The sequence below is a fragment of the Centruroides vittatus genome, unplaced genomic scaffold (assembly GCF_030686945.1).
Source record: "Centruroides vittatus isolate TY-2023 unplaced genomic scaffold, ASM3068694v2 contig_355, whole genome shotgun sequence".
In the NCBI taxonomy this organism is placed as follows: Eukaryota; Metazoa; Arthropoda; class Arachnida; order Scorpiones; family Buthidae; genus Centruroides; species Centruroides vittatus.
The window spans coordinates 420,594-447,658 of record NW_027122178.1 but is presented as its reverse complement, the minus strand read 5'-3'; the positions used below and the strand labels follow the sequence as shown (position 1 = coordinate 447,658).

Sequence of the window (27,065 nt, the reverse complement as noted above, 5' to 3'; positions counted from 1 at the left end):
TTAAATATAATCAAAAAAAGTAGCCTGATATAATCCAGTGGTTGTTTGGCATTGAAAAGTTATCAAGCAAGTAAGTAAGTAAGTATTATAAAACAGTTAAAGCATTACAAATTTGCAGAATCAAATAAAAGTGTATCGATAAACTTCACATATAGTAAATCATTTTCAAAATGCACAGAAGTTTTAAAAAATAGAAATGTGTTTTGTAACATTTAAATTTTATTGAAAATTATTTGACTGTTAATTTATATTTATTTATAATTTTAAGATTTTTGTTATTTGAAGGTATGTTTGTCTTTAAATCAAGATAATGGTCTGTTTTTGTTATCTGTTGTATTGTTTGGTGCTGATTTTGTATCATTCAAAGAAACTTATAAGTTGAAGATAAATTTTTCTAATTCTTCGATAATTTATATTAAAGCAGAATAGAAGTTAATATGGAAACTAAAAGAATAACTAATTTTTTGTGCACAAAGCAGAATAATATAGTATACTTTTGCTAATTTGAACCAATTATTGTATAGAGTTGTTTGTATTAGTGAAAAGTTTAGAGTTTAAAGGTTATTAGAAAAAAATGGAAGTTAAAGAAGGCTACAAATAAATACTAGGCAGAATCAACAGTAGATCTTTAGGATGATTTTTTATTTATGTATTAAAATAAACAATAGTACAGTAATTATATTTTATAATTATTACAGAAATTTTTATCACCATTTCTTTAAACCAATCTGAAAACTAAGGTTTTAGAAGTAAATTATTTTATGAGAGAAATTAATTCAAAAACTATAACAAGCTTAAAATGAAAACTTAAGTTTATAATAAAACTCTCAGGGAGGGTATTGTCATCATCATTAATCTCATGGATCTATGCATTTAGTACTGCTACTTTTACTACTATTATTATTGTTCTGTGGGTGCTAAATGATCTTTATTCAGGTGCATTATGGGTTTGGCCAGGCGCACAATGGAATGGCTGGATGATGAGGGACAGGGTCCAACATGTACAGGATAGACCACCCATGAAAACTTTTAGCATTTTTCAGTCCATATAGATTTAAACCTGGGTCTGTAGAATGGTAGATTAATGCCTTACTAACCTTGGCAATTCAGCTGAAAGGATCTGCATCTGAACAAATACATACTTTAAAAATTTTTATAGCAGATATGTCATATATATTTAAATTAAAATGTGTAGTATATGTTAATTTTGCCATTTAATATTTTAAAAAATAATCTATGATTTCTTTGTTTTCGACTGGAATGTTTTACTGAAAAATGACCAAAATTGATTTAAATTAAGCAGAGTTCAGATTTGCAAAAGTGCACTATAATATAAAATGTCACAAATTAAAGTATGACTGAATTAGAATGAGTTGCAGTGCTATACACATTAAAAATATAAGATTTGGAGTAAGTGTAGTTTTTGCTTATATCCAGCTTACACACAATCATTAATCATGTAGTAAATCATTGCATGTCATAAACAGATAAGTAACAAAAAAGTATAGTACTTAAATGCAATATTTCATACTATCAGAGTAGGAAATTTATATTGGTTGTGAAGCAGGAGATTGTAAAGCAAGCAGGCCTTAAAAGTATACATATATGAAAATAGTGTCTATATATTTTTACTTTCATAAAACAAATTTATACATAAAACAACAATGTAATTCCTATTAGTTCGATATTATAGTTAGTGACATTTTTATTGTTGAATTGTCATATCTAATGTTGTACTCAACTTTAGTTCATAGTCAAATTATTTTGTGAATAAAATTTTTAAACATTGTATTTAAAAATTTATTAATTAAAATAATGCATTTAAAAATCAATTGTATTATATTGTTTTTGTTTTTAATTGAAATAAAATTAAATTTAATTATTATTTTAAAATCTGTTTATTAGTTACTATTTTCTTTCTCTTAAATTCTATTTGAAAATTTATATTAAAAATAATTTTCATAGTAAAATGATCTCGAACACACTATATATATAATCTGTTTATGTTTGTCTATTATTTCACTTGATTTTTAGTTATCAAGCATGAAAACTTTACTCGTAACTTTATACATGCAGAATTGACCAAGATGAATAAAAATTCTGCATATTATCAAAAGAAAGTATTAATCATAGATGTTTTATAGGACTGAATCATTTAATTAAAAAACCATTTAATCATTTCATTATACTAGTTGAGAAGTGTTGTAGGAAATCAACCAAAATTAAGTAAGAAAAAGACGTTTGCAACCTAATACTACTATAAATTTACTTAAATTCCTGTAGGTCATTTTTGTGATAAAGTGTTCCAAATCTTCATTCATATATTTTTACTATTTTTTATTTTGAAATTTTGGCATTTTATTATTCTGCTTTTATAGTTTTTTACTAAATTTTGTGATGAGAAAAAATTTTGTAAAGCTGTGGTCACACTTTGCGACTTCCAGCTGCGCAGGCAACTGCAACTGGGATGGCTGTTCTTATTAACTAGTAAATCCCTTTCGAAAACTGGCACAATTGCAACCGTGACTAGAAACAAAAAGTTTGTTCTACTCGCGCTGATTGCAAACACGCATCCAATCAGCAAATGCCTTTATGCCATGTCATATGGTGACAACATTGAAAATAGTTCATCATCATGGCAGAAAGTTAGAAGATTGATACTTTTACAGGATCAAGATTGATCGAGCTTATTCAGGCTCACAAACGCCTATGAGATTTTAATTCTTCGTTTTATCAAAGATTTTAAAACTTCGTGTATTCTCGCTAACACTATTAAAATGATTGCCTTTTTTCTTTTATTCGTTGCAGAAAAGGAACTGCTTGCCATTTTAATAGTAACTAAGAAAAGTGGCTAAAATTCTGTAAAAATACTCTGATGTAGAATGTAAACCATTGGTAAACTCACAAAAGTAGTCAAAAATAAGCTACTGTAATTTTATTGGTTTATTATAGGGTCACGTATTTCTGAGCTACAATGCCAATGAACAATGTGTGACCATGAGAATACGCATGACTCGCACTTGTTGCAGTTCCGGTTGCCTCTGTGGCTGGAAATCGCATGGTGTGACCACGGCTTAAAAAAATTAGATGCACTTCTTTAATCTTTAAACTTGGAGATAGAAATAACATTAAATGGATCATCAATTAATTAGTGCTTAAGACTTTCAGACATAATTAACTTGTCACAGACGTTTTATTTTATACATTGTAACTGTTCTGGTTATTTTTATATTAGAAACTTTATTTTACAAACAATATTGACACAAAATCTATCCTGGAGCATCAGTATAATAATGATCAATATGCTTAGTTACAATTTCTTAAATATTTTTAATATAACTATAATCAGAACCATAATTAAAAAAATTTTTGATATTGAGTAATGATATTTATTAAAATTTTTATTGAAAAGAAATTTAAAATCATAGCACCAAAAGAAAAAAGTTGTATAATTTTATAGTAGTTAAAATTACATTAAATACTTTTAATTCTTTAGGTTTACTTCTCTTTATTGGCACAGTAGTTAATGCTGTGATATGCAATAGTAAGAACAAGTCTATGTTAGAATGAGAAGGATACATGAATTATATATTACAGACACTGTAAATTTAACAGGATGTGAAACACATCTCAGATCCTCTGGCATATATTTTGTTTAAGTACTCCAGAGTCCCATTTATATAATGTGCAGCTTCCAGCCAAGATTTATGAAATTACTTGTAATAAACTTTGATTACTGTTATGGTTTGTCAGTTTATAAAACCCAGTTTTTTTGAAGAAATTTATTTAATTTGAAAACCGGGTTTCCCAACTAAAAAACTGGTTTTTGAGCCTAGACTTAAAAATTAATTAATTATTTGATTAAAAACATCAACATTTTGACACAAAATTGTCTCTGGCATAAAACAGAATATTGTTAAATACTAAGTTTCATAAAACTAACTACAAAAACAAAAAATCTCCCTATGCCTAAAAAGCATCAAATTCTCCCTACAGTAGGGAGAAATCTTGCAACGTCGGAAAAATGATAGAAAGATTTGTGCACTTAAAAGAATGTGTTGTTTTATCTTTGAATGACATCAGTACTTCTTACATGTGGAATGAAGCAGAGTATTGTAAAATTGTAGAGCTCTTTAAAGTTTTAGGACCAATACATTTAGCAGCTGATGCCTTAGGACAACATCCTTTTTATTAACACGTGAAGGCACATTTGAATTTCTGTGATGTGAATTGGAAACTTTGAAAACTGAAATTAGTTTCAAGTTGTTACATGCTGTAGAGGTACAAATTCAAGAGAGAAGACAAACGGGATCAGTAACACTTCTCCTTTATTTATAAAATCCATGGAACATTTGGACAAATTCTTCTAGCATATTTCTTCCACTAGCTGCAAAATCTGATATCATTAAGTTATTTGAACAAATATTATCAAGATTATATCCAAATAATTTTATAGAAGATGACTGCAATGATGAAAAAATGGTGAAAAAGAAAATCAAGCCATAGCTTTAAAAAATGCTATGGAAAAATCGATACATAAATATCTTCAAGAACCCAAAGAAGTGACTTTGTTCAGCCCTAAGACACCAAAAAAGGAGTTTTTTAGTATTAGAGGGTACAAATAGAAGAACAAAAAATTTAGATTTATTATTTAATGCTTTAAGGACCCAGCTCAGTATCAAGTGAGAGTTTTTTCTATTTCTGGCAATTTTGTGTGCAAAATAAGGATATGGTTGAGCAGTAAATCTATAGACATTCTTTGCTTTCTAAAATCATGTTTTATTAGGAAAAATAAAAAAGAATATTTTGTAGGGCATTCATTGTTTATTTTTTTATGGTTTTCTATGAAGTAAATTTTATAGTTTAATGTGATAATCTAGCATTTTCTTTGGTTTTGTTTTGTGTAGACATCAGTTGATTATATTTGTTATATTTTTAACATTTTATAAATATTTAATAAATTAAAAACTTTTAAAATAAGTTGTAAATATTCTTATCTTAATTTTGGGGGGGGGTGCAAAATTCGAAAACCTGTTAAAACCAGTTTTGTAGAAAAGTTGAGATTCAAAAACCAGTTTATTAAAATGCTGGTTTTTGTATAAACCCTAATTACTGTGGTAAATGAACATTTAGAAATTAAATTTGTTGGAAATGTATCTATACAAAATATAATTTTAAACAAGCATCTAAACAACTTGGACAAATATAGTCAAACTTCTATATAATGAAGTCACTAATTCCTGAAAAAAATTTTGCTATAGAGAAATTTCATTTTACAGAAATTACACTTTTTAGTACACAAAGTGTTATTTAAAATTAAAACTATGTTTATATTACTTTAAATAAGTTTATATTTGTGTGTTAAAATACTTAAACTTGGTTTATTTACACTTTTGAGAAAAACTAAGTTCTTGTTGTACGGAACAATTAAAAAAATGTTCCCTCTTCATAATATACTTCACACTTATCAACAGTATTAAAACTGCTTCATCTACATTGATTTAAATGCAGGTTATAGTATGTTTTCCTATAGGTCTTGCATCATTGGCTAATTTCAAAATTGATTTGAGATTTTTTATTATGGTTGATAAATTACGTACAGGAATTCCAAACTTTGCTATAATGTCTAAAAAAAAGTCTGTATCAACTTCCTACAACACATTAATTTTTTAGTAATGCTTAAACACTATATTAACAGTTCTTGAAATTCCAACTGCATGACTTATTAAATAAAATAAAATCTAACTAACCTCAAAAATTATTCCAGCAGTTGTCGAAATTATCACCTTTCTAACATTTTCAACATTCATTAATTGTAAACCATTTATCTGTCAATGATGGCATTTGAACCTAATTTCTCTCTTCCTTCTTTACAACTGGTAGCCTGGGGAGGGGTAGATTACATGATGGTTTTAAAAGTTAATGACCAGTATTTCTCACACCTGGGCTGCAGTTTTATAAAAGATTTACAGGATTGATACAAGATTGATACCTGAAATTGAACCTAAATTTGAATTCATCCCAGAAGGAGTAATCAGCTTTTAATGATCAATGGTCCTTACAAATTAAAAAAGAAATTGATACATAGAAATTTAACTTTGTTATTTAGAAGCAATTTTACATAAGTTTTGGCTGAAAGAGCAGTGTATGATGCAAAAATTCATTATACGAAGAAATTTGTTATATAGAAGTTTGTAATATGGAAGTTTGACTGTATATAAAATATATATGAAAAATTATTAATAATAAAAAACAGCTTATATCATCAGATCTAGTAATTTTGGATTTTTTAATATTTTAATAAGTAAATTTTTTAAGATTATAAATAAAAATAACATACGTGTTCTAGAATAATTTCATTTGCTATCTTTCTTGTCTGATGTAAGTTACATATCAGATAAGATATTTTATCAGATTGATTCTATTTTATCCTTAATCCTGAGATGCAAAATCCTGTTTTGCATTCTATTTGCATTTGTAGCCAGACAGAAAATTCTGAAATATATACTATAAGATTGAGTTCTGATTTACATGAACTAATTCAGCCAGTCAGTTTATGCCAAATTCTCCTACATTTGAATATATACTTTCTTCATGTTGCTAACCTTGTTATCATATAGATAGGAACTAAAATTGCTTTGTCTACTGATTAAGTACATTTGAACATTGATGGTCAGATAGCCAAAGATATGATGCCATCACACAGTTGCTCTGAGGTGTCTTGGACCTTGGGAATTTTACATGAGTAGTCTGATATGTGGGTCCTCTTCTCATATCTAGGATACACTGCTTTGCCACTTACCATTGTGAAACCATGGTAAACAAAGGCCTTTGTAGTGCTCAAAACACCTACTGGATCTCTTTACTCAGATTAGTTAGAAGAGGAGATTCCCAGTGTAATATTTAGATATAATCTCTATCTGAAAGCAATAATTAAATTAAAAATATACTGTAAACAAGTATAATGTTTATTAAAGTATTTCATATTATTATTATTTATTTAATTTTTCTTACATTAAACAAGTATAAACAAGTTTTACCTTCATTATCAAATTCTACATTTTTGATTTACTTTTAATTAGTCAGAAATTAGAAACTGTTTCTGTTTAAGTAAATTGCAACAAAATTATATTCAGCTTAACTTCTAAAACTTAAAATATTGATTGTTACATACTTGAAATATTAAAACAAAGAATGCTATAAACTAGTTTGTCATATGCTGCATTTACAAATAGATTTAATAATTTAACTATATAACAGAATTTTTCTTGTTGCTGTCATGTTATCATGAGATTTCAAGCAGGATAAAATATATTTTGAAATAATAATTAGCATAATTAATGATAGAAAAGAAACTCATAACAAAAAAAAGGCAAATTTTTTCAATTTTTGATGACTGAATTTGCAGAATAATAATTAAAAAAAGGATTTAGTTTTTCAAGGTAAATGGTTAGTCATGAACAAGTATTTAAGATAGTAAAATAAGAAATGCACATTGCTTATAAAAGAACTGCAAGTATTTTTCTGATGCTTAATGAATAAAGTCATTGAAAAATGAAATAAGTTTTCCTTATCTGAACTTTAAAGACTACAAATCTATAAAATAATTTTTTTTAAAGATAGGTAATATAACAGAACCAAAGATGTCTGCACATTTTTAACAACAGGTTGCTCTGCTTTTTTTTATTGGTATATTTTTTTTTATTAATTGTATTAATTATTGTAGTCATTCTTATTAGTTTTTCTAATGAGAAAAACTAATAATAAGAAAAAGTAATAATAGTACAGGTCTGCAAAAAAACATTTTTTTCCAACTGCATGGGATATTTTTGCTGAATTATATGTTTTGAAGATTGGAGGTTCTAAAAATGACTTCTGTAACATCCCATCACATATAGGTTTTTCACAAAATAAAAACTCTTATTTATTACAATGAACTAAATGTATTATATTTTCTTACAAATCAAAAAATTGTTTCTGATATTTATAAACAATTTTATGTATACTCTTTTTTCTTATGAAACCTTTTCTTCTTCTCTTTGATGCTTCTTCGAACTCGTTTCCAATTTCCTTCTATGGTTTCTCGATTGAGCACCCAACAGTAGTCAGCTAACATATTGACATCCCATTTTCTATGGTAACGTCTCTTGATATCACGGACATCCTGGTGAAATCTTTTACCCTGTTCTTCACTGTAGGCTTCCAAGTTTTTGGGAAAATAGTCAATATGGGAGTGTAAGAAATGAACCTTTAAGCTCATCTTGCATGCTTGAGCTTCATATGCTGCCAGCATGCATTGTACAATGGTTTTGTAGTCAGGGTCCTTAGTACAGTATTCCCCAAAAACTTATGCACTACATTCTTGAAAGAGTCCCATGCTTCTTTTTCCTTTTTTTCCATTTCTTTGTTTCTAAAAAGGGGATCAAATAAAATTCTCTTATGTTGGGGCCAGGGAAAACTCCTTCTTTTAACTTCGCTTCAGACAGTTTCAGGAACTTGGAACACAGATATCTGAAACAATCCCCATTTCTTGGCAGTGATTTGACAAACTTCTTTATGAGCCCCAATTTAATATGAAGAGGTGGTAATAACATTTTTTCTGGAGGAATCAATGCCATATTGATGATGTTTTTCTTGCCGGGGTTAAACTTTCTCATGGTGGCCAGTCAGTTTTTGTCCAGTGCAGCTTCTCGCTCTACTATCCAATAAACAAAGAAAGCAAGGATATTTTGTATAACCTCCCTGCTGACCCAACAACATTGTTAGTATTTTGAAATCTCCACAAACCATCCATTGATGCTCTTGATATTTGATTTTCTCAAGAATTGTAGCCAAGTCAGTACAGTTTTCTCCCATATGAACCAAGTGTCCCATAGGAAGAGATGCAAATACATTTCCATTATGCAGCAAGACTGCTTTGAGGCTAGTTTTAGACGAATCAATGAATATGCGCCATTCTGATGAATCATATTTTATTTCAACGCACTTCATGAACCTATGAACATCATTACAATAAACCAGATTTCCCTCTTCGGAGAAAAACTGAGTAAATTCTCTTTCTCGATGCCTGTACCATGAAAATGAGGTCCCAGATGATAGCAGGTTTTTGTCTTTTAGCCTTGATCCTTGCAATTCAGCTGCATCTTTTGGAAGACCTAAGTCTCTTACTAGGTCATTGAGCTCACTCTGAGAAAAAAGTTGAGGTCCTTTGTCAACAGAAAAATCTGAGCTAGATTTGTCCTGGGAAGCTAATGTGTCTGAGTCCTTTGACTCACTCAGGATGTCATCTAAATTAGAAGGTGGCTGTGGAACTGGTATTTCAGAACAATGAGACACTGGACGAATACTGAGTCAAGGTTAGGGTAAAATATTTTTAAAATGTTTTTTGTATTAAATCCTTTAACGTCTACCGAATAGAAGTAGCAGTCAGTTGTGTGATTTTTCTGTTCATGCCATATCATAGGAATGCCAAAACAAAATGAGTTTTTCTTACCCTTAAACCATAAACAAAGATCTTTCTTGCATCTTCTGCACACTTTATGTGGAGCCCATGCTTTGTCTTGATCTCCAAGTTTTAATTTGAAATATGCACAATAAACTTTCTTCACAAACTCACTTATGTTTTTTTGTTGACTTTTCACTGTGTATTCACCACAAACATAACAGAACCTCGGGAGAAATTATACAATCTCTGTGAGCCATATTCCAGAAATAAAAATACAAGCACAGTAGCGTTCGAATGCAGGATATAAACCGAGTGTAGTATTAGATGGCCAGTGAGATACTGAACTTATTTAGCTCCTTGAAATATGATCTAATCTAACAGCAGGTTGTTTATATTTATTCCTAGTATTCCAGATAACACGTCAAAACATGTTCACCTCACCAGTAATATTACTCACTATCAACTTTTACCCTGTTTCTACACGTTCGTGCGACTTTCCTCTAACACTAAACCTACTTAACCCACCTCCCCCTATCACTAATCTCTTCAACCATTACCATTTTGTTTTTATTTATTGCCAAGTCCAGCTATAATTGATAGAATTAATGTGAGAAGTCTTCATTTTAAGGCCATTTTTTAAATTAAAAAAAAATACTAAATGTTAAGTTAACTAGGAATTTTATGCTAAATACAAACAAAAACTTGAGTGCAACAAAAAAATTAACAAGATGAAATTTTTTTGGTATTTTTTTCGTTTTTACCAAGTAGAAATCTATAAGAAAATGTATAAAATCCTATGCAGTTTTTTACTTGCAGACCTGTGTAGTAATAATTATTTAAAGGAATGTAAATAAAAAAGCAATATATTATATACTTTTACATCTTGAAAATATATGTTATTAAATTTAGATTATAGTATTTTATAAAAAATTTGAAGTTTAAATTATTATTTTTCATTTAGGTCCAAAAATTAGTGAATCAAATATTCAAATAGAATGTTTGCCATCCAAAAGAGATAAAAAAGCTTACACGAGAGGAAATCAGCAAAAAGTTAGAACAGGAAAAGTAAGTAAACAGAATCAATTAAATTTGTAAAATATATTCTTACTGAATTTTGTATAAAGAAAAACAAACACTTTTTATGTATTTTATATTTAATTTATAATAAATAAAATGTTATTTTTTAAATAATAATTTATTTATTATAATGTTAAACAATTAAAGTAAGTAATAACATTTAGTTTTGTTTAAAAAAAAACTTCAATATATATAGATTCTTTATTAGGAATCTATTAAAACATTAAAGATGAAAGAATTGTTAAACTAGCCAATTAATGATTTTAAATCAGAATTATATAATTGTTTAACTGTATGATTAATTATTAACTAATTGTTATCAGTTTGTTTTAAATATATATTTTTTTCAATTTTATTTTAGATTTTATACAGCTTTTTTTTAAAATTTTAACCTTTTACAATAATAATTTTGTTTAGTGTCTGTTAATTAAATACGAGGGCTGTTCGGAAAGTTTGTGGCCTTGCCTATATACGGCACTGCAATCAATTTAATTTTTGGTGGGAATTATTCAGACATCTTTGCTAAAGATACAATACCAATTTCCACTTGATTTGTCGTAAAGTTTTGCCACGACTGCTTAGCAGATAGTCAGTATGCAAGTGCTTTGTCAAAAATGGAGAAGATGGAGACTCGTGCGGTCATAAAATACCTGACGAAAAAAGGGTTGACCCCATCTCAAATCAAAGCTGACATGGATGAAGTTTTGGGAGAGTCTGCTCCTTCGTACACCACTGTGAAAAAATGGACAGCCCTTTTTAAGTCTGGCAGAGAGAGTGTGGAAGATGACCCTCGCAGCAGACGGCCGTCAACTGCTGTCACTGAATAAAATATCGACAAAGTTCATGATTTTGTGTTAGCAGATCACCGTTTGAAAACGTGTGAGATAGCTGAGACAACAGGCATCTCTGTCGACCGAGTGCACCACATCTTAACCGAAAATTTGGGTATGACGAAGGTCTCAGCAAGGTTGTTGCTGCATCTGCTGACCGCCGAGCAAAATTGTGTTTGCAGTTTGATGTCAAAGAAGTGTTTGGACTTCTACCAGAAAAATCCACAGGATTTCTTGCATTGGTTTGTGACTATTGATGAAATGTGGATCCATTACTACACTCCTGAAACAAAAGAGCAGTCGAAGCAGTGGAAACACCACAGTTCGCCACCACCAAAGAAGGCAAAGACAGTTCCATCAGCAGGGAAAGTGATAGCTTCGGATTTTTGGGATGCTAAAGGCATCATCTTTATTGACTACCTAGAAAGAGGAAAGACCATCAATGCTGTCTATTACTGCAAACTTTTGGAAAAACTGAAGAAAGAAATCGAAGAAAAGAGGCAACACTTGAAGAAGAAAAAGGGTTCTGTTCCACCACGATAATGCACCTACATATTCCGCTAGAATCACCGAACAAAAGATAAATGAACTCGCTTCCAATTAGTTCCACATCCACCGTACTCATTTGATTTGGCCCCTAGTGACTTCCACCTTTTTCCAAACCTAAAAAAATTTTTGGTTGGAAAGAGATTCCACTCAAATGACGAAGTCATCTCTGAAGTGAATGAGTATTTTGCACACCTCGACAAATCGACCTAGTTGTGATGGCATAAAAAAGCTAGAACATCTGGCTGGAATAAGTGCATTGCTAATAAAGGAAACTATATTGAAAAATAAAAAAAGTTTTAACATTATTTTGTTTGTTGTTCTATTTGAGGCCGCAAACTTTCCAAACAGCCCTCGTATGTAAATATTTTATTATTTATTTCTGGTTTAAAGTTGTATGATAATATTGAAAAATAAATTACATAAATCATCCTCAATCAAGTTGGGTATTAATTTTAGTAGTCAGAGATTCAATCTGTACACAAAGGAGAGAAATGATTTGATTTTTTTTTTCTATTTTTTTCTTGTCACCATTAGTCAGGAAGAACTGCCACAATCCATATTGGTTTATTCAGTAAGCTAGCAAGTATACAACACGATTGTGCCACTGAAATACAAAAGAAATTAATATATTTTTATATTTACACAAGAAAGGAAATTAGAGTCACTTGCTTAGTATTCTATCCACATTTTATTCTATCAATAGTTTGTCTGTTTGCTTGATATGTAAGATATTAGCATAGAGAACATTATGATTTGCTATGTAATTAACTTAAAATTGATTCATCTGGCACATAAATAATAACTATATTCATTGGCTACATGGAATTCTTAAAGATGCTTGGATGTTATGCATTCTTCCTTCTTCTGCTCCTATAATGTTGTTTCCTATTCTCAGGTTACAGATATAACTACCTAACCTATCTGCAATAGCTAGGATCACCAACCAAACTGTCTTGTTCTATGGGTCTTGTCTAGTTTTGAGGAATGTACTATGATAATTTACTAATAACTTAGTAAATCAAAATTATTGCAGTAAACTATTTCTGAGTTTCTTGACACACATTTTAGATAAGAAGCATTATCTTTTTTTTTTTTTTTTTTTTTTTTTTTTAATGTGGAACATGGATTATGTACTTTCTTGGCAGTTCTATACTGTACTGAGCAAGTAGGCCTATGACTAATATTTTTGGCAGTCACATTTTTCCATTATTAATTAATAAATTAATTGACTTATGCCACAATTTCACATATCAGACATTCATTTGAGTGAAATTTAGCCAACAAAATAATATGAAATAATTGGCAATGTAATAACAATCTACAGTTGACTCCGCATAAGTCGACACCCCAAGGGGAAGTGGAAATGTGTCGAGTTAGCTGATGTGACGACTAAAGTGAAGTTGGGAAAAAAACCACAAAACTACAATTAGAAAAATACAGAAGTGTGTTATACAGTAGTATAGGCTTACATACATTGTGTCCTCCATTTACAATTACTCTGTAGATGAAAAACTGAAAAATTCATTTAGTGTTGTTTGTTTTGAGCACTTAACTGTCTCGACTTTCTTTTTCAACGATCATGAATGCCTTGAAAACATCATCTTCGCAATTGTCAATTGTTGGCAAGTAACATCTAAGGAATCTTAATGCCTCTAGCATGAGAAAATGCAAAATTAGATTCTGGTGTGATGTTGATGTAGATTGTATATTTTCTTTTTGTTTATCTGTTATTATTTTATACATAAAAAATACATAAAATGTTAAGGCATTTTTATTAATATGTATATATATTAACAGTATTAATGTATTATTATATTATTAAATATATTAATTATATATTAATAAATAAATCGACTCCCCCTCCTGAAAAAAAATGAGTTTGCACCACATGTGCGGAGTGAATTCATTTTTCAGGAGGGGGTGACGACTTATCGGAGTGTGGAACAGCAAAAGTATGTCGACTTATCCAGCGGTGACGAGTTAAACAGTGTTGAGTAAACCAGAGTTTTTTAACATTAATGCCTATGTAAGTCGGCCGGGACCACAGAAACTGACTACTTAACCGATGGTGTCGAGTTATCTGGGTGTCGATTTATGCGGACTTGACTGTATTTGTTTAAAGACAAAAATTTTTTTTCAAAGATAGATAGATGTCACTGAAAATTAATCAATCAGATGTGGTAATTGACTATGAATGAGAATGCAGCTTAATTCTGAAAAGATTTGTATTTGTAAAAATTTATTAGTATTTCAAACTGAAACATTTTCACTTTGTAATGGAACATAGTAACATTAGAATAGAACATTTTCAGTGTGAATAAAACATTTCAGAATGAAAACAGAGATACAAAAAAGCTAGTGGTTTCTAATGGAACTAAATATGTCACTATGATTATTAAAAACAATACTTCAGAATAAATTTTCTTTAAGCATTATTCATTTTTAATGTTAATTTAATAATACTTTTTCAATGGAATAATTATTTACCATTTATTCTGATTATTGGATTATTAATCAATAGATGTGCCAATTAGTACAATTAACAATTAGTAAATGATTAATCAGTATATCAATACAAAATATATCACAATTCTGTAGATTCATTTTAAAGATATATTTTATAATTATAGGGGATTAGGTTATTTCAATGAATCCAAACGTTTTTGGCATGGCTAATACAGTGTTGTATCTATCACATTATGAATTATTTGATACATTTAGGGACTTTTTGCTTGTTAAACTAGTCATTAATCTTTGACTCAGAACAATGACTCTTATTAATTTCATCTTATTGTTTCTTACATTACAAATAAAACATTAATTAATTAAAACATTCCAGGACGAAATTAATACATTACAAATTTAATGCACAGAAGTATCATAAAAGTGTCTTCTTAATTTTTGATGTTCTTTTACATGCTTTGGGAACAAACAGTCCTTATGGCAGAGTCAACCTTCCTTTATAGGCTACTTTCCCCACCTCAATATGTAAAAACAGTAAAAAATAATTTAAGGCTTTTGGCATAATCATATAAATTAATTTACAATTAATTTATATGATTATGCCAAAAGCCTGGAGTTATTCCTGAAGTGTGTAAAAGAATGTCAGATATTAAAAAGACACGTCTGTGATACTTCTGTGCATTAAATTTGTAATGTTTCTTACATTTTTACTGTTCTCAGAGCAGATTGCTGTAGTCATTGTGTGACCAAGCAAATGCTGTGAAGACATTCTAGTCTGCTTTCCTGCAGCTGACTAGAATTTGCCATTATGTTATTTGTTAGAAAACTTTCTGAACAAGCTTATAAACAGAACAACAATGACTAATTTCAAAAAAGATCTGAACTAAGAAATTAAAAGCTAATAATGTCATTCCAGATATGAGAACTCATTGAAAGAAATAAAAGATCTTTCTGAAACACTATTAATTCTGAAGAAAAAATTATGAAAATTATTTTTTAAAGCCATGTACATAAGGAAGTATGATTTACTAAGAGTAGTATTATTCGGTCTCTCAAAAATCACTATCTATTTTGACAAATAATTGGAGTGATTTAAACATGAAAAATATATTTATTTCAAAGTGTCTACTGCAAAAAATTAGTGCTCCACATGGTGACCATCATTGTCTCTACAGTACTCAAAGCAATAAGTTGCTTCCCACAATACACTTTCTTGCATAATAACTCATGATAGCCTTGTCTGTTGGACCTTTCCAACTTCCTCTCAAAATTTTTCTCTGGTTTTTTCTCATTTCAAGCCTTTTATCTTGCATGTTACACAAACACTCATTCTTTCATGTTCATAATGAGTGATATGGGTCTGGATAGAAAATTTAACAATTACACAAAATTCAACAAAAACCAATTAACATTTGGTAAATACACAAATTTACACCAAGGATACACATCTTTATGACAGCAAAACATATTAAAAAAATCTAACGTCATCAAAATAGATAGTGATTTTTGAGATACTGTACAGTGTTTTTGTGGACTAAAGAGAAATGTCGGTTTTGTATCTTTTTCAAGTTTTTAAAATAGAATATGGTATTTTTCAATTTAGATTCAGATTGAATGCAAAAAATATGATGATTTTGTCACAAATATTTTTTCTGAGTGTCTCCATTGTTCATAAAATGACCTTGAAAGTGTGATAAACTTTTCTTGGCAAAACTTTATTACCAACCAGTTTGAAGCAATATTCAGCCCAGCTAAAAAATAAACAGTGTCAACAAATGTCAACATTATGCTTGTGCTTGTTTACATTTTCATTTAAAGTAAGTTTTAATTTTCAGTTACATACATATCAAAGACATCATATTGATCTATGTAGTCATGTCCTATGAAGTTTTTTAAGCAACTAATTCTTTTTCAAGTGGCAAAGATGCTTGAATTGGTGAGAACAATGCTCAGTTTGAACATTTTAAATAGCAGTTAAAATCAGTGCCATATAAGTTACACCAGAAGAGTTTAAATGAACAGAAATACTATGTAGCAGTAATAACAATTTTTGTTAATTAATGCAGAACTATGTAAAAATGTTGGCAAAATAATCATATTATTGCTTTGCCTACATTGGCAGTACATTAATAAAAATATTTTGAAACACAAGATATTTTCTTAGTTTAAAAGTATCATTTTTCTCCACGTAACACACATTTTAAGATCATTTTATGGTCATTAAAGTGTTATCAGAAAAAATGTTTGAGACAAAAATTTTTATTTTTTCAAATTTAGTCCAAATATAAGTTAAAAAAACACGATGTTTTATTTAAAAAGTTTGACTGTTGGCCTCAATAATCCACTTCTGATTAGTTCTGGAAGTTGAAAATATCATTTGATAGGGAATACCTGATTTACTTATTAAACTTTTTAGAACTTTTAATGAAACTAATATTCATTTTGAAATGAAGGAAAGTGAAAGTTGTTTGGGCCAGTCTGTGTAACATAATAAGACATAATCTATAAACTTTTAAAACACAAATATTGAATACATATTACGTAAAATGCTTTAATTATGAATATTAATCAATAAAATTTTAAACATCAGAATGTATTATAAATTTATAACAAAAGAAATTTGAATCTTGAAATTTTGTTGTTTGTTTGATAATACATAAAGTCAAAAAAACTATTCCAGCAACTGTTTTTAATTTATCTAACTCTTTCGGCTATCTGTGTAGCCATCCTCAGGATCAAACACTTTTGAATAGAATTTTTTAAAGTTTAAATAATATGTTCTAAACAAGAATTATTTAAATATGTAAAATTGATAAATTGAGAATACAGGTAAAAGTGTACAATGATGAAAGTGTACAGAATAAAGTAAATAAATAAATAAAAATAAAATAAATAAATGCATAAATGAATGTCTGATAATGTAAATCTTGAAGTGAATGTATTGGCTAATGGAATAAGAGATTGCAAATGTAACTAATTTTACCTAATTTATTCATATTAAAATTTTAAATTTAATTCTAAATTAGAGATTTTTTTATTAGTTATAACAAATTTAATCTAGTGGTTCTCAAACTGTGGGCACCATTCTAGTGGAGTGTGAGACTCCTTTTAGAGGCATGAATGAATATTATTATTCATTTTGGAGTATAGTTCTCTCACAAATATGATATTATATGTACTAGTTTTTAATGAAATAAACACACACGTTGTAAGTTCTCATTATAATAATGACTGTATAACAGTCATACACAATAAATATTTAATTTAATTTATCAGTATGTGTGTCTGTGTTCTATTTTACTTCTCTTTTACTTGAAGTAGGGTCATCAAAAAGTTTTGTTTTATTAGAATAGAATACATCCTAAGAAAATTCAATATTCTTTTACAAAAGTGTAAGAAGCACAAATATTATATTTTTACAAAAATCACACTTCTCTTTAAAAAGCTTGAGAACCACTGGCTTATTCAGTATTTGTTGATTTTAATCAAGTAAGTTAGCCTGAATTAAGATAGTAATACAAGTATATTTTTAATATTTAATAGACAGTTAGAGAAGAAAGACAGAGAAAAAGAAAATTTGATGAATTAAACCTCATACATGAATCTGTTAGATGTCAAACCAATGATACTTTTTCACCAGTAAAAAGGTAATTTGTTATATCTTGTTTGTTTTACAAAGGATTAATTATTATAAGTTAGTAAATATATGGAAAATTTATTATTTATTTTATTTATAATAGAATGTTTATAAAATTCAACAAGAAATAAATCAAACAACTTTGTGTTGTGTAGTAAAACTTGTACCCAAAGTACACACTATTGTACAGTGGACCCCAATATAACGCGCAGGTCGAGCGGGAAACAACACCCACATTATAAGGTGAACCGCGTTACACTGAGCGGTTCACCTTATAATTTGAGGTGGTGACACAATAAATTTACTCAGAACGATTTGAACTATATACTGAAACCTCCCATCAATTACATACATATTATGTATTTTAATAAAAAACCCAATTTATTTATTAAGTGTTTTATTAAAATTCACATAATATAGTTATACATCTTAATAAGTACATACTGTATAATTGTTACTGTACATACTGTAGCTTGTCTTTTCTTTTACTCATCATGCATACAATAATTAAACACTATTCAAAATACATGCAGGAACTCAATACGCAGTAACAATAAAATGTGCTACTCACTAATGCTGCACGGACCTGTATATACGTGTTTGGGCTTATTGCGTCGTGAACATTGCCCGCGCTATAACCAAGTGCGTGGTATAGCGAGCAGCACTATAGCGAGGGTCCACTGTAGTTACACACTTGTATTAGCTTCTAGGATTACTTTGACAATAGTATGGATAGTAATTTTGCGCTGCAATTTGAAAAATGTAGACCTATAAATTCCTACTATCTGTCCTTCCTTAATCTTGAGAAAAGAGTTAGAGATGACAGGCAAAACTCAATTTGTTACAGGAAAAGTATGATGTACAGGGTCAAGACACTACTAATTTGAGGTGGAGAGCATATAATTTAAATTAAAGATTGCAGCTTGCCATTGTGACAAATGTCACAATAAATAATTGCTCATTTATGATATCTTTATGGGGTTTTGTTACTGCAGTTTCCACCTCTTCTACTGAGTGGAATTTGCAATTCTTCAACTTTTCTTTTATTTTAGGAAACACAAAAAGTCTTCAGGAGCACAATCAAGAGATAGCAGTTGAGAAACTATTGTTATTTCTTGGTAAGATATTCATTAACTAGGAGTAACTGATGAAGCAAATGTGGAAGTTGTTGTATGAAAACCTTTAACCTTCTAAAGCAGTCCTAGCTGCTGCTTTATGAAGGATAAATAAATAGATGCTGCTCTTAATATATTATCACCTTTTATTACATCAATTCTTAAATACTTTAAAAGTTAATTTGATTTTTGATTCTGCCATATGATAATAGACTGATAATGTATGTATTGATACATATAAAATCTATTGGTAAGATTTATTATAATTTCAAAAATTTATAAACTACGTCTGAAATTTAGAAATTATAACAATTATGTAGTTGAATAATTTCCTAGTTTAGAAAAATACAGGTATTTGATTAACATGTAAAATTAATTGCAACAGAAGTTTTAATTAACACAGCTCTACCAGCTGTATTTGATTAATATGATTTTAATATATGCAGCATTAATCAAGGGATTAATTACTGCATTAACCAAGGGATACCTGTAATGCATTTCTGTTCATTTCTTAAATATACTAATGAAATTAGAATTCTGTTAAACTAAATATAGAGTAGATGTACCAGTTTTGGCCAGTGTACCAGTTCTGGCCAGAAAACAAATTTAACTTAAAAATATAATCACCACATATTCAAACCTGTCCAATGAAACAAACTTTTATTGTTAACTGTTCACACAGTTAACAATAAAAGTTTGTTTCATTTGTGATTATATTTTAAGTTAAATTTGTTTTCTGGCCAAAACTGGTACATCTACCCTAATGTACAATATGATATTTGAGGTCTATTTCTGTTTATGTTTACCTTATCAACTGCATATTACATACAAATTTTTACAAATATATAGAGTCGCAAATCACACCTAAATCCAAATTTTCCAGCAAATAAACACAAAAAACTTACAGATTGAACATTTTCGGCCACAATTTATTGGCCTTCTTCAGGAAAAAATAAACGGAAAAAGCGTTCTATAAATATAGACAGAAATTGTCATTATGATATTTTTGTCATCCATCAGAATTTATTATTCTCAAATATTTACAAAAGAATTTTGTGTATTTAAAATTACAGTAGAATCCCAATTGAGGTTCTGCATTATCAAGCAAACCTATAAGTGAATACACTACTTACAATTCATAAAAGCTTTGTCATGAATGCACTGAACATATACTGTAGTACTTTTAACCTCCATTGTACTGAGCAAGTGGTTGATGCAAAAATAAGTGTAGAACATTGCCGCAAAAGGAGAACAATTTTAAAATAAAATATTCTAAAAGCACTTAAAGTTTATGATGATAACAGAAACAGCTAATTTTGTAATGTGTGTTAACTTTGGTTTATCTTAAATAGTATATGTGAATTATTTCATATTAAACTAAAATTATTGTATATTTTAATGTTTTCATGAATTTAATCATATATAAAAAGAGGCTTAAAACATTTATGTGGTATTTGTTTTATATTCTTAACTTTTAATCTGAAATGGCCATGGCTGTTTGTTTTATCCAAGTTTTCAGTTACCTAACATAGCATCAGTCCTACTATGTATAAGAAACTTTTCTATAATCATCAAAATTTTGTCTACAAAATGCATCTCAAACTATTGGGTTGTTCGGAAAGTAATTTTGTTTTTTCCATAGAAAAATAAATGCAATATTCTTATAATAAATATTTTATTGAATTATATATTGATCATTTTGGTCAAATACCTGTTGTCATTGTTTCTGGTAGTAGCATGATTTCACATTCATAAAAATTTTGATCATTGTTTACAAAAAACTGATCCAAGTGATTTTTGACATTATCATTTCAAGTAAATGTCTTAGTTAAAAAAAAATTTGTACAGACCGGAACAAGTAATAATCTGAGTGTGCCCGATCTGACGAATATGGGTGGTATGATAACACATCCCATCTAAGCTATAACAATTTCTGACGAGTTACCAAACTTGTGTAAAATTTGGCATTATCATGGTAAAACACTACACTTTGTTTGTTAATCAATTCTGGCCTTTTCTGTTTGATGATATTACTCAATTTGTTTACTCGATGGCAGTACACTTTCGAATCAATTGTTAAATTGTCTGGTAAAAGCTCAAAAACAAATTTCTTTAAAATCCAACCATAGAGAGCATCTCTCATTAATAACATGTAGAACCCATATATCAAGCTTTGAAACAAAACCAATTCGTTTTAAGTAATAATTAAATCTGTTAAATTGAACCGTTTATCTCTTAGTGATTTTACATGTTGTTATATGGCAGATTGCTTCAATCAGTACCTTTATTTTGTTTTCATTGGCTTCAAATGGCCATCCAGAATGTGGTGTATCTTCGATATTAAAATTGCCAGAACGCAATTTTGTAAACCAGTTTTGGCACTGTCTTTCTCTCAACACATCATCTCCAAACATTTACCACAATTTTTTGCTTGTTTGAACAGCATTTTGATTTTTTAGTTATAAAAAAGCAAAATATGTCGAAAATGATGCTTTGGATTTTCCATATTTGACGGGGTCACCGAAAAAAAAAAAAAAAAAAAACAATTGTACAGAATCAAACAAAATTTTTTACAAATAAGCCTTAAAATGTCAGCTGTCGAAGTATATAATGAAAATGTGGTTTAAAATAAAATTGGCTGGTAAAAATACATTAATTCCGCTAGTAATAAAAAATGAAATTACTTTCTGAACAACCCAATACAACAAAGATTGTAACTGAAAGAAAATATGAAAAATGTTAAATTTGATAAAATAAATTTGAATTGTTTTTCTTATTTATTGAACTGTTTTATTTTTTAATAAAACAGTTCAATAAGAGTATTAAAGAATTTACTAATCTTTTTAATAGTACAAAAGCTGAGTTTTCTTCTGAATCATTTGTTTAAATTTTGTACTGTTTTTTAAATATATGAAAGTGTAGAAGTAAAATATTTAAAAGGCATTAAACATCTAAAGGTGTATTAGCTAAATTAAAAAGAAAAGTAAAAATGTTACACTTTGTTTTATCATCCAGTTTGATGCAGAATAAAAATAGTTTTAAAAGTCTCTTTTTTCCTTTTTGAAGGATCATATCTTAATATTGTTTTCTGATATTACCAATATCAGTTGTTTTTAAATATATCTTCTGAAGCATAAAATTTATAACATTGTTTGAACACCTTTTATTGTGTGTGCAGTACTAAGGCATTAATTACACGATACCAAGCTTACTTTCCTCAATTCTTGAATTAAAGAAGTGTAGACTGTTGACCATTGTTACAAGTCTAGTAGCCAATATTGAATAAACAAATCAATAAATTAACAACTTATCAGAAATTCTATTTTTGTAAACAGTAATGAATTATAAATTTAAAAATCTTGTTTTGACTATATTGATGTAAATAATATACATAAGATATTTTAGAGAAATTGTCATATGTTTAGGAGAAATAGGTATTTCATAAAATTCCAAAAAAAAAAGTAAATCCATACAAGGAGTTTTTAGTTGTTTTAAAATATCTTGGAATTTACAATGAAATATTCTTGTTTTTGAATCAATGGATAAATCTGGAGTAATCAATAGGCTGAATGTTTTCTATGCAAATTAGATGAGAAATGATATTTTAAAGATCTATATTTTGCCAAAATCATCAACAAACCTTCAAAACTTTACTGCAAAAAGCTGATATTGCATTAAAAAATAAATCTGTTTTATTTTAAAATTACTTGTTTTAAATAGTAATAAAGTTGGATTTTTTCAGTAACAATCCTGTGACTTATTGCTATTAATTAATGTCAAGTGTTATTTTGGGTACAAAAGATATGAACAAACTATTAAATAGATTTTAGTGTAAGTGTACAAGACAAGACAAAATTTCATGCAAGACTCATCATACGAGAAAATGTTTACATCAAAAATGTGTTAATGAATTTGAGATTAATAAATAATAAATGTAATAGTTTGCAAGCTTAATTTATGTAGAGTTTTTAATTTGCCATTGTTAGATAAGTTGAAGGAAATCAATATAATCCTAAGTGGATAAATTAAATCTTTTAGCTATATATAATGTACAGATTCAATGTATCAAGAAATGAAATAGATAAAACAATAAAAATCTGGTAATAAATATTAGCCTGTTAAAATATGAATAATGCTTACAAGTAAAGAAATGGTCTGAATAAAAGCATTATTTAACTAATTTTCTGTCAATACATACACACAAAAAAAATAAGTAAAATCAAAGAGCATTAAACGTATAAAAATATATTTGTTTTTTTAAGCTGAATTCTTTTTAAAGAATTATTAAAAAAAGTTTTCATTTTTGAAGGAAATTGCCCATTAAATGAATACATTTATTCATCAGCACCATTTGAGTTTTAAAAAAACAGCTATTTGTTAAATATAACCCAAAACAGTGACTAAACAATGTGGAATTTGGCCATTATTTTAGATTTACATTTATTAATTTTTCATAGGTTTACACAACTTAATATTCATCTAATAATGTGTTTATACTGATACAGTGTATTGACTTTAATTAATAGTTAATACAATACACATTGAATTCTACACCCATTATGTGAACTCCACTAAGTGAATTTACTGGTAATAATAATTTCTTTATTTTTAGAATGAAATGTAGTAACATATGATGTAGTACCATATAGGTTTAACAGATATTAGAGTCACTTTTTTCCTCCTTCAAAAGATAATGTTTACATATGTAATGTAACTTATTTACAATAAAAAATAAAATCTGAAATTAATTTCAGAATTTGAAATAAAGAATTTATGAATGAGGAATGAAATATTGTAAAAAGCATTCATATATGATGAAATTAAATTTTATTTATGTTAAAAATTTTAGAAATGAATCATAATAAAATATTTTCTTTCTTTACAGAAAATCCTGAGGTTTCATAAATGGATACTTTATGCTATACTGCATACGTGATTTTCGTGATCTAAAGATGTAATTGTGATCTTGTGATCCAGCATGTGATTTGTTTAAAAAAAAAATACTTTTAACAATCTGGTACTTTATTAGCAAAGTAACAATCTAAGGACATTTTAAAAGCGATTGTTGGTGTGATAAAAAAGTGCCATATATTTTTACATAAACGCACAAAATAGAGACTGATGTGATCCTAGTCCATACTTTATCCACTGTGTATATATACTTAAATTTTCATGGACCATCATTATTTAGATGTGCAGTTAGGGAAAAATCAGGTATATGGACATTCACAAAATATATGCAGCCATTAAAATGAGTTTAGTGGCTAAATCATTAAGAAATAAATGTTATTTCCTTATATGATTATCCCTGGTTCATTTCTTTAAGTTTATTTTTTAAATTCTTGATTATATCATAACGATGTAATGAATTCATTCTGAAGTTATTTTTGCAAAAATATTTTTAAAATTTATGGGCAATAAAAATAATTTCTAAATTTGGATAACATAATTTTTTCCTGTGATGGATTTTCTCACTAGTTCAATTCCATTCACAATTCCAAACAGTTCATTTTTTAGATATGCCACACTTGAAACAACAATCATTTAACCAATATAACTAAAAATCACATTAACATTAGATTGATATGACATCCAACTGTCTGATGACATATCCTTTATAGCAGGGATGGCAAACTCTTGTGTTCATGTGCCATATTGTAAGCATACTTAGCTTTAAATATGTTAATGTGCGCCAAAGTTTCAGACTTTGAATAATGATATTTAAAGAAATTAAACGAATACGCTTTAATTAGAATAACTGTAACAAAGCTGATTGAAAAAAAAGATGATCAGATGATAAACCAAAAGGATGATTGAAAAAGACAAATCTTATGATATATTGCATGCCACTTTGGGCATGCATGCCATAGTTAATCCTATAAAGCAGGGTGGCGAACCTAACAGCATTTTTCAATGTTGCCCTGCATTATTCAAAACCACACTAATCAATGGATCAGTTGTATTTTTCCATCAATTTCCTATTATTTGAGAGACTTGAAATTTTTATGCACTTTATACTCAGTTAAGTATACCATAAAAATACCAATGTAAAAGAACATGGCAAACTTGTGTGCTGTTTAATTTTCAGATCATCATTCTAGTCTTTTGCTTGGAAGACTTCCTGTATCACTGTCCTCAAACCAAAGTCTTTTAGGATGTTCAACTAGCAAAGAGCAGCTATTTCTTCTATGACAAAGCCATTAAAATCACAGTGCATTCTGAAGTTTTTACCAAACAATTTTCGCAGCTGGATGCTGCTACTTTTCACGAGTTATGAGTGTTTTCCATTACGTTTTCAAGAATTTGGAAAAATGTCAATATTGGTGTAAAAATAGAATCATTTCTCATTGTAACTTCAACTGCTTGTGAAAGTTTCAATGCCTATTCTAAAAAGTTGCAATGGCACCCTGATCCATAGGCTATAATGAAGTCATATTTGGTGATAAAAAGACTGACTTGCAATAATGTGCAGGTTTAGTTGCTAATTGATAATGCACCTGGCTATCCTAAAAGGAACTTTGAAATTTAAATTACTCTCATTAACAGAAAAGTTATTAGACAAATTATCTGAGTGCATAGCATTGTGCTGAGTTTTGAAGCTGTCTCTCAGACAGGAATGTAAATGATTACAACTGTGGATCAGTTGCACACTGTTTAATGCCACAAGAGTGCCTTAAAAATCACTAGTATCTTAGGCATGCCAGACATTCAGACTTGCTGTACAGTGCAGTCAAAGACATGCACGGTTGATGGAGTTTGAAAAAGGCCACAGGATGGTCATTTTGGAGAATTGTTTGCTGTCTGGACTGTTCTGAACTGACTGAAGAGGTGTTGGGAGTAATTGGTATGTCAGAACATGTCACAAGAAAGTACTGGATGTCCCAGACAGACCACCAGAGTTGATCATCTGATTGTGTCACAAACACAAACAACTGCAACAGCATCTTTGTCCACTATACAGAGACAGAAGTTTCTGTTGCAAGAATTCTCTTTCTTCCTGTACAACAGAGGCAAATTAGTATGCATAGAGATCACTACATATCCTGTCATTAGCACCACATCAATCAGCTTCATTTGCAGTGCCATAGGCTGCCAGTTTGTAACAGTATCACCTTTAGCAATGAATCCAGATCTGTTTGGAAATTTGAGAACAAATAATAGAGAGGTTGAGGCCAAAGTTTTAAATGCGAAAACGTATGTCGGACATTCAGTGCTGCTTTCCCCATAAGCCTAGAAGTTTGACAATGGCGTTTAAAATGTCGAGCACGATTCCTACTGACTCTCCAAATGCCATTGTCAAACTTCTAGGCTTACAGGAAAGCAGCGCTGAACGTCCAACGTACACGTTTTTGCATTTAAAACTTTGGCCTTAACCTCGCTAATGTTAGTATATAGGACTGTTGGAGAATGCTTCAATCCCATCTTTACCCAATTGTCATAAAAAGATGGTTCCCCATACCCAAAAATGCTATAAGCAAGCAAATTCATCAAAAGGAAGTACAAGGGACATATGATTACATTGGTGTCTGATTAGTGTTACCTTTCTTGGTAGTGCTGCAAACAGCTGAACATTATTTTGGTGGAAAATGGCTAAGGTTTCTACAAATGTCTCCAGGCAAGCCAAGGTAGTGATGGTCTCCAGATTTATCACCAATCAAACATTTATACAACCAGATATAGGTGGCCACACCTACATCTGGTTGCAATCTAGCAATCCCTGAGTGTGAGAGATCTGGAACAGCAGTTATAATACCTATGGGCAGCGCTGTCCAACTTATCATAGCTTGTGGGCCATATTTTCTTCACCAAACATTTCGGGGGCCGAGAAGGTCAATAAATGAAAAGTCAGTTTATGTTAATTAAAAAAATATTTTATTTATACTAAAAAGAAAACTTTAAAATATTCGTAATATATTAATGAGAACATTGTGGCTGTAATTTTCACATAG

The 27,065-nt window shown here is 29.1% G+C and overlaps 1 protein-coding gene across 2 annotated transcripts in view; it reads left to right on the top strand.

The window, feature by feature from the left end:
* Positions 1-24,413, top strand: part of LOC136974708 (uncharacterized) — a 76,516-nt gene extending 52,103 nt beyond the window's left edge. For both annotated transcript variants that reach the window (XM_067269650.1, XM_067269649.1), the window contains exons 12-14: positions 10,407-10,510; positions 17,908-18,011; positions 24,002-24,413. In XM_067269650.1, coding sequence (XP_067125751.1) covers positions 10,407-10,510; positions 17,908-18,011; positions 24,002-24,011 — 218 coding nt within the window. In that variant the 3' untranslated portion in view covers positions 24,012-24,413. The remainder of the gene's footprint in view (positions 1-10,406; positions 10,511-17,907; positions 18,012-24,001) is intronic.
* Positions 24,414-27,065: the final 2,652 nt, after the last annotated feature.